The following is a 9689-nucleotide window of genomic DNA, read 5'->3' on the forward strand; positions in this document are numbered from 1 at the left end:
AACACCAGAAGGGACAGACAGCATCTCCTTTACAGAGGAACGGCGTGCAAGATGTTGAAACTACATCTAGACCCTTCTACACAAGCAGTGTATCCCCGAAATGTGGAGGCGCTCCTCCTGCGTGGGCTCGCATGTCAACATTCAGGGAACTCTGTACCACCAAGTTCCTCGTAACATTTCAGGGAAAACGCCAGCATGCGTTTTAAATGAAAGCCGTAACATCGCAGAGACGAGCACGGAAAGGGTTACGTCAGTCTGCCGAAAGATGCTTTCACAAGGAGCTAGCAAACCAATACTAGACAATAAGACTGATGACGGATTTTAATCTACAACATTTGCATCAATGCGGTCGCAAACTTTGTTGAATATTAAAAGAACATTGGAACTGGACAAAAAACCGTTTCTCGTTCGCCATGTTCCTGAAAATATGAAGACTTCTTCCAGCGCATAGATACAGAAACGTAGACACCGCATTTATGATTTGACGTGCGCACAGCCGCCATATTTTAGCAGCCAAAATCAGCTAGTAAACAAACGCAGTGAGAGATGCACAGAGTTCTACAAAATATATTTAAATTCTGAACCGATGTTCATGAGATCTAATGAAATCTAGACGGGTTTTATCCATAGGTGTTGCATTACTGCCGCCTGCAGGACCGTCCCTCGCCCATCTATTCAATCATTGTCGCAGCACGACGTGGGAAAAGACGCAAGTGGGAAATATTCCTCAATGACGAGCATGTGAGGATCACGTGTCCAGTGATTTAGCGGGAACTGTGTGAGAAAGAGGCTTTAAATGATACACGTCAGTGATTCTCAGCTGGGACATCTTAATTACAGCTTGTGTGTAGTTAAAGCAAGGGGGGGGGGGGCGTCACGCAGGTCCCTGCAGGGTATTCTTCACCTCATTTTAAAGCGCTTTCCTCAGAAAACACTGGCTGCAGAACTACGGCGGGATATTAGGTTTTAAAGAGAACATTGTAGGATTCAGCAGGCAGTGAGCGCAGGACACGAGGAAGAGAAAGGCTGAAAGCAAACAGAAAGGGGACAGCTGTCGTGATGAGCCATGGGAAAGAATGTGATCAGGAGGAAGTGATTAGGTTTAGTGTTTGTAATCCTCAGGGTTTCACAGAAGTGAACAACTCTGAACAAGTTACTCACCAGAAGAAACGTAACAGTTCTGTAACCGACCGGAGACTTTGACACGTCACAGAGAACACATGTTTGTAAAAGCAAATTAAGATGAAGTCAATGAAAGCTTCTGGTTCTTTTACTAAACAAGCTGCTTGTGGCAGGAAAGCACACGACGAGTCCAATGTGAGAGATCATAAAAGTCAATGAATAATCCATGTCTTCAACTACGTCGATAAAAACTTCTGGTTTGTCCAAGATTTAGTTGTATTCTAACGTTTCTCTAAAACCGAGAGCAGAGTCAGCGTCAACGCCAACAAAAGAGATTATTAATACAAAAGATACAAGAAACCTTCAAAACCTAAATATTATCATGAAATCTAATTAATCCAACAGCCCGCAGATAATAATCCAACAGCCCGCAGATAATAATCCAACAGCCATCAGATAATAATCCAACAACCATCAGTTAATAATCCAACAACCATCAGTTAATAATCCAACAACCATCAGATCATAATCCAACAACCATCAGATCATAATCCAACAGCCATCAGATCATAATCCAACAGTAAAATAATCCAACAGCCATCAGATAATAATCCAACAACCATCAGATAATAATCCAACAACCATCAATTAATAATCCAACAACCATCAATTAATAATCCAACAACCATCAGTTAATAATCCAACAACCATCAATTAATAATCCAACAGCCATCAATTAATAATCCAACAGCCATCAGATCATAATCCAACAGTCATCAGATCATAATCCAACAGCCTGCAGATCATAATCCAACAGTCATCAGATCATAATCCAACAGCCTGCAGATCATAATCCAACAGTCATCAGATAATAATCCAACAGTCATCAGATAATAATCCAACAGTCATCAGATAATAATCCAACAGCCATCAGATAATAATCCAACAGCCTGCAGATAATAATCCAACAGCCTGCAGATAATAATCCAACAGCCTGCAGATAATAATCCAACAGCCTGCAGATAATAATCCAACACATAGTATTCTGGGTTCAGCCCAGAAGTGCACGTCAGATTAATTTATATACAGAGAAACACATTCTGAGTTTAAATGGTAAAATTACAAGAAAAACCTTAAATATTCTCTTAAAATTATAAACACATTTCATAAACGGTGATGATATCCAGCTTTAAGAGCCAGCAGACGTCCCACTCCTGTCACATCTGAACACACGGAGAAGAAAAACATGTTCTGAGGAGGTAGTTACGTCTTTGTCCCGTCAAAGAAACGTCCATAAATCTGCTTAAAGGATTCTGCAGAACTTCCTTCATGTTTTAAGTTTCCTCGTGATGCAGTGAGCGGCGTCGGTCAGCACGCTGCAGACCGCAGCGGCGACAGATAATTCTGCCAGCGTTTAATGGAATCAAGACAAAGATCAAAGCTCCGACAATCAGTCAGAAATCTGCATCAATAAATCATAAACTGTTGATTATGAGATTAGTCTGGAAACACTTTCTGCCGATTTCAGAATCTGAAAATCACGAGGCCAAAATGATTCTTGACAGTCGGCCGTTTCTGGTTGCGTTACCTTTGAGGTGGAGCGTTACGTTCCAGCCCTGAAGACCTGCAACAACACGTTCAAGTTACACGACTGCAGCAGCTCGTCAACGCATCAGTATCAGGTTCAAGAGGGACCATATACATATACATATACATATACATACATATTCTATAATCTACATCCATAATCTGTACACACGTGAAGTTCAACGTCTAACTAACTTTGTGGCGGTTTGTACTTCTGATCGTATTCAGGAGTTTATTAGCGATGATCAAATCTCTAATAGAATTACAATTGAGTGGATTTTCTTTATAACCAATTTATTATATTCATCTTGCCAAAGAAGGGTCATCAGTGAGTCTTGAAAGTCTTCTGTGAAAACGTTGATTGCAGATATATAAGGATTGTATCGACCGGCCAAAGGGCCGACAGATCAGATTATTTATTTTAAAATAAATACAAAATGTAAAGATGTTATATTAAGCCCTCATTAAATAATAAGTGAAGAAGTATGCAATGACAGAATAATGTGCACATATATAATTCATGTCTTACAGGAAGTGTAAATAAACAACGTGCATCTTGTTGAGCAGCAGAGTTTCACAGTAACTGGGACATACTGAGCACAAATAACCAGATTACAGTGAACATCACACTCCACCCTAAACATAGAACACGCCGAGCCGCGCACGCTTCGGAGCCGCAGCAGGAACAGGAAGTCTTTCACATTTTGCTGATAGATTTCAGATTGTCGTCACTAACTTCCTTTAACCAGCCAACTCCAAGCTCAGCTTTGCATGTGTACTGCGGTACGGCACATATTTAAATGCTGGTGGATATTGTTCTGCTTCACTATATTTGCATGGAACTGGTTCTTGAAGGTGTCGGGAGTTCTTTGGTTCGGTTTCCCGCTTCAAGGATTCTGAGGACAAACAAATAAAGTGAAATAAGAGATCGTGTTTAAATATTAGAAGATGAACCTCCATCGATTCGTTTCGATAACTCATTATTAAAGCCATTTTACAGAACTACAAACGTCACCTGGCTAATTGCGCAGCTTGACCTCTGACCTGCGGGGCAAAGATCAGCTGTAGGTCAGGATGGACATGCAGTCTGAGTAACACGAGGTTCAGCTCACTGCGATGATCCTGCTGCGGTTACAGCCGAGCAGAGGAGCCACAAACTGCAGTTCCTCTAACGGCCACTCGAGGATCTAGAAGCGAGTCACTCCCCACAGACTCCGTGTCCTAATGTCCGACTTCCCCGCAGAAACGTGTTTACAGCCCGGGTTCTGGTTAAAGTTCTGCACTACAAGGGCCGAGGTCGCTTCGAGCGGCAGGTCGCTAGCTGCGTCACCCGGGCATCAACGACAAGGCCCATTTCTAGATTAGCCGGGAGTTAGCCGCTGGCGTCACTGATGGCAAAGTAGTCACCAAGATGGAGCCGCCCACTTTGAGCGCCACAGCAGCGCACGGCACCCTGTGGAGGGTTTGTAAGTCTGTCATCAGGTAAAAGTAGATTTCATGACGACTACGGGATCGTAGCGTATTTTATATTATTAGCGTTCATTACTCATCTGGTAACCTTCAAGTTTCTCCCGCCTTTAAACCCCATTACCCAGAATGCAACAGTGCATACGCAGGACACACTAATGGTGCAGAATGTGTAGAACTTCACTTGGATCCTAAATGTTGGTTAAAGTAAACAGTCGTGTGCAGGATTCATTTATCTTCATGGCCTGAAGCCCAGAATTCTGATTACGCTGCATGTGTGTGCAAACAGTCAGCGAACAGCTGGAAATCATATTACACACACACACACACACACACACACACACACACTTTGTTGTTTGGTGACACATCGTGAGAAAGATGAAATGACAGTAGATTTGACCTTATATAATATATGTGTCGTTATAGTTTCATATCTGATCTTGTTTACATTTGTAATAAATGTTATTTATTTTTAATTGAAAGTGATAAATGATTAAACTATTAGTTTCCAGAAATGTAAATCGCAACTATTTTAATAATTATGTAATAAATGAAAGAAATAAAGTAAAATTCCCACAATTCTCTGGTTCTCGCTCTTAAATATTAGCGTTTATATTTATTTATATGTAGTCATCAGTATTTGCTGGTGTATGTCAGCTAACAATATACTTCATTGTAATTTCAAATGTCTCAGTCCAAAGTGACGTCTTTAAATGTCTTGTCACTTTAATACGATATAAAAATGTATCTATGACATAAATATGTAAGTTAATCAGAGCGAGCAGGCTAGCCGCCCCCCCCGCTCCCAGTGTCTATGCTAAGCTAGGCTAACCGCTCCATCACAGACCCAGAGGGTTAGATTTACAGGACAGTCGATCAATAAGGAGCGAGATTTAGAAATGAGTCTCCATCACAAGACCAACTCTTTAAAGTCTTGTATGCATCCGGCTCAACCACCAACCACGGGGGGGGGATTTTACCAAAACGCACTTTGTGACAGAAACAGGAAACGCCTGCAACGTTAAAGAGACACTGAAACAAGTGTAAGAAGGTGGACGCACTGAAAGCTCGGTTTCATTTTGGTAACGCCTGCTTTAGTGTTTTAAAGAGTCACACAAGCGCACAGATGAGGCAGCTGTAGCCGTGCACGTCTGGTGCACGTCTGGTGACAGCACGGTGAAGTGGTGAGAATATTAGAAATAAAGCGTACAATTAAACTGATATTTGTATGCGTCTAAAGTCCGTCCACAGCAGCACGGCGTTTAGCTCGCTGCTGGTATGATGTGCAAGTATTCCTGTAATGTGATGAATAAGCATCATCAGCAGGGGGAATATTAACGCTCATCACAGCGATAAGACTCCAGATTTAAAACACAACAACATGTGGTTCTCGTCACATTTAGGATCGTAGACTGAAAGCCAGCTGCTGCGTTGGCGAGTAGAAACCACAGAAGAAGAAACACCTGGTTGCTTTGTGGCGTTGAGGGGTCTGACTCTGCACTTAACCCCACTTACGTGAACCAGGATACAGAGACAACACATTCAGCTTTAAGCCTCCGTGACTTGTGTGTGACATCTCCCCGCTCCATCATATCCACCTGAACGCATCACAAGCGCTGCACAAACACACACTGACACAAAAATAAAGATGTAGGCCGGCGGTGAGCGTCCATTAACCAGCGCGTTAGTCACGCTGTCGGACCGAAAACTTTGAAAAGAAAAAAGGTGACGACGTGAAATGAAGTCGCAGCATCGGGTCAGCGTATGTTCAGAGGACGAGATGTAGCGCTCCAGCTGTCAGCGAACACATTTACTGCCACAAAACAAAGAGAAGCAGCAAATCCTCAAGTGAGACGCTGCAGCAAAGCTGACCCTCATTAAGATCGATCAGAATATAGAATTTTGCGGTGTCATGGTGCTCCAACACGAACACCACACGGCCCTGTGTTCTCTCCCCAGCCGTGTATTCTGAAGAATGGAAAACGCCCCGGCGATGTACGCCCTTTAAAGAACTTACATTTCTCCGTCATGTTGCTCCTGTGGTGCGTTCACTGTCCTGCAAGCTTTGCAAACCGGAGCTTTTCTTTTTAAGGCTTTGCACGAGAACAGACCATGTGTTGCAAACTGCAGTAAAAACCTCAGAATGAGACGCAGTGAGAATGTGCTGCAGACACGTCCAAATAAACTCCTAACCCGGCATCATGTCCGCGTGCAACCCGGCATCATGTCCGCGTGCAACCCGGCATCATGTCCGCGTGCAACCCGGCATCATGTCCGCGTGCAACCCGGCCTCCTACAGAAGCAACAGTGCTGCGTTAATGTCTGTACAAGATCCTTTATCTTAACATGTTAAAATGTTATTATGCGTGTTATTACGTGAGACACTGCTCAGACTTGGAGGTAACAGCTGCTGCCCCCCCCCACACACAGAAAAGTGTTCGGCCGATACAACATTGGTATCAATAAAATCAATCCCGGACCAGAAGCTTTATTAAAGTCCAATAAAGCTCACGCAAAGGTTTGAGTTACTTTGAAACAGGGAAACAGAGAGAGAGAGGCTGCACGATGATGTGACGGCATGAAGAGGATGAAATGAAGCTCAGACTAATAACGCTGAAACGAGGGAGAACATGTGAATGAATGATTGTCTTTTGTTCAGACTTCTGACTAGATGCTTCACCTCCATCACGGCCTCCCCGGGCAGCCCCACCCTGCCAGGAGGCCAGAGGCCTGTTACCTGCCATCTGCCACATCCCCGTAAACAACAACAACAGCTCACAATACACATTTCTTAAAATGACTTTAGAAATAAAAACAGTTGCCTGTGAAGGCAGCATTAGAAAGGGGACACAAGGAGGCCTCTTTAGCTAAATTGTTTTAGGATTTGGGGTGTCGTTTGGGTGGAGATGAAGGTGTCTGAGTGAAAACAGGCCGGAAACAGAGCACACCATACAACAGGGATCGATTTTAAGGCGTTGGGGTTCTTGTGGCAGTAATATGGAGACGCTGGAGGCCGACAGGGAGTGGACGCAGAGCGGATTCCTTTGTTGTGACTAATCTCTGGGTTACAGTGCTTAGCTAACGGCCCCCTGCTTCCAATATCGGACATCATCCTTCCCCATCATGTTGCTTTTATTTCTTACTTAAATTCATCCGCCGTGATCTAAACGTCCATCTCACAGAATCTAATAGATATTTTAATTAAAAATCACCAGATTTCACATGACTAAACTATTATGTTACTGCGTTAGAAAGGAGCGTGCCACCGGACACGAGGCGCGTGTGTCCCGGCTGCATCTTCGCATTACAGGGAGTGACACCATGCTAACGCCATGCTAACACCATGCTAACGCCATGCTAACACCATGCTAACACAGCCCTTCAGTCGTCTTCGTTCCTGTTTTTTTGGTAGTTTAAAAACAGACAAAAAAACAAATATAACGCCCGCGTCCGATAATGGAAGTACCGTTAGCAGCAGCGTGTCGCGGCACAGCAGATGCTCATTCTGACACAATAATCACAAAACAGAACTGAAACATATAAAATATATAAAACATATAAAACACATAAAACATATAAAACATATATAAACACATAAACATATTCAACACATTCACGTGAACGTGTTGAATAAACGCGCGTGGTGCGGGTTGAACAGGAGCTCGTTGCTGAAATGGTGCAATAGTGCCACCTCATCCGACGGTGTGCTTCATCCCGTGCGTGAGTCCAAACAGGTGGGCCTACCGCACCGGACCCGGGGCTCACCGGCTGCTCCTTCACCGGGAATGTGTGCAGGAACACCGAACATGGCTTCGTTTATCTAACTATCAGGAAAAACTGTTAAGTGTTGTTTTTCCCCCCAAAATCACAATCCGGGGACATCAGCTGTCAGACTGCAGGTTAGCTTCACGGCGCTGCCCCTCGGGTGTAGCATCACCAGCCCGCTAACCGGCTAACCGGCTAACCGCACGGTGACCGGCTAACCGCACGGTGACCGCGGAACACAAATGTTAACAAATCCGGACACAAACACGTTAATATGATGTTCGGCTGGATGAAGTTGTTAAACCGACTAAATGTGGCGCTTCACGGTGATTCCGTCTCTCCGTTAGCACACGATGCTAACCTCGCACCGTGAAAAGATGCCCGTTAAAGCCGTTTCACGACGTGTCGGTCCCGGTTATTTATATACGCGTTTAAATGACTAGAACTTCGCCGCCATATTCATTTATATACAGGTTTCGGTTTAGACACTCACAAGATGCTGGAGCCGGTGCTTCCTCTGTCACCGCAGGTTGCTCTGCTGCCTCTTCGGGGGCTGGGGCTGCTTTCCGGGGTTCAGCCGCTGGGAGGGCGTCGCTCTCCGGGGCAGGTTCTGGCTCGGGGGCGGCAGCCTGTGGCTCCGGTACGAGCTCTGTAATCTCGGGTTCTACTTTGGGGGCGACACGTTCTTCGGGCTCCTCGGCGATTAATGTAGGGATGTCAGGAACAAAAGAGAAGCTGGTGGAGTCTGGGATGGCAGGTTCCGGTTCGTCCACCGGTTCCGTTACGTAGACTGGCTCTAGTAACGTTACCGACTCCTGTTCTTGAGGAGCGAACGACTCGTCTGTGAACTCGTGTGGCGCACTGTCTTCAGCGAAGTGGCGGTCCAAGGCGTCCTGAGCCCCGCCGACCAAGTCCACAATATCATCCACGCTGAAGAGGTCCTGTTTGGGCTGCTCGGGCTCCGGCTCGGCCTGGTAGTGGTGCCCCTCCTCGCCGAACAGAGGAGTGGTGGAAGAGACGTGCTCGCTGTCTGCCATTTTTATTTTTTCCCCAAACTGGAGGTGAAAAAAAGTTTCAGATCCGGAACTTTTAGAGCTTAGTTACCTCGTGTTACAAAGTTCCACCGGGGGGACTAGCTGTTAAACCACACCGGTAACTTCCTCCGGTACGTCTGCTCCGTGACACCGGATAAACTTGGACAAGTGCGCCACACGACAGTTGAGTGAAGTCGGACCCGAGTCTCAGATGGACACCGAAGTTGAGAAGTAAAGGGGTGGTTGACTCCGCTGACCAATTACCTGCAGGTTAACCCCTGAGTGACGTGACCTTTGGCCAATCAGAGCGCGTCAAACTAGAGGCGGACCCCGCCCAATGAGTGGAGGTGTAATGGGACACCTCGTCCACCAAACCTCCACTAAAAGTTCACTCTGTTCTTCTAACATAATTTCAGCTCCAGCAGGGCACTTATTACATAACTTTAACCCTTTTTAAAAAAAAACTAACTCCTCCTGCTACTGTACATCCAACACGTCACACACAGACAAGCAGAAGTACTCAGAAGTTTAACTTGAGCAATACTTTACTGAAGTAACAACACTCCTTAAATGCAATTAAAAATCAATGGACTTTGGAATGAGCCATTCTCTAACTTTTGATACTTTTAAGTATATTTTGAAGTATGTATTTTACTGGAATCATTTTACATGATGGTAGTAATATCACAGTGTACAAGTACAACTGTTCAAAGT

At 44.7% G+C, this 9689-nt stretch overlaps 1 protein-coding gene across 4 annotated transcripts in view; it reads right to left on the reverse strand.

Annotated features, from left to right (window-relative positions):
* Positions 1 to 9327, reverse strand: part of LOC115019666 (reticulon-4-like) — a 29968-nt gene extending 20641 nt beyond the window's left edge. For 2 of the 4 annotated variants that reach the window (XM_029449138.1, XM_029449137.1), the window contains exon 1: positions 8435 to 9208. In XM_029449138.1, coding sequence (XP_029304998.1) covers positions 8435 to 8978 — 544 coding nt within the window. In that variant the 5' untranslated portion in view covers positions 8979 to 9208. Of the gene's footprint in view, positions 1 to 8434 lie in introns of all 4 variants that reach the window. The other 2 variants (XM_029449135.1, XM_029449136.1) reach the window with 2 other exon arrangements.
* Between the last annotated feature and the right edge of the window lie 362 nt (positions 9328 to 9689).

Source organism: Cottoperca gobio, chromosome 15 (assembly GCF_900634415.1).
Source record: "Cottoperca gobio chromosome 15, fCotGob3.1, whole genome shotgun sequence".
In the NCBI taxonomy this organism is placed as follows: domain Eukaryota; kingdom Metazoa; phylum Chordata; class Actinopteri; order Perciformes; family Bovichtidae; genus Cottoperca; species Cottoperca gobio.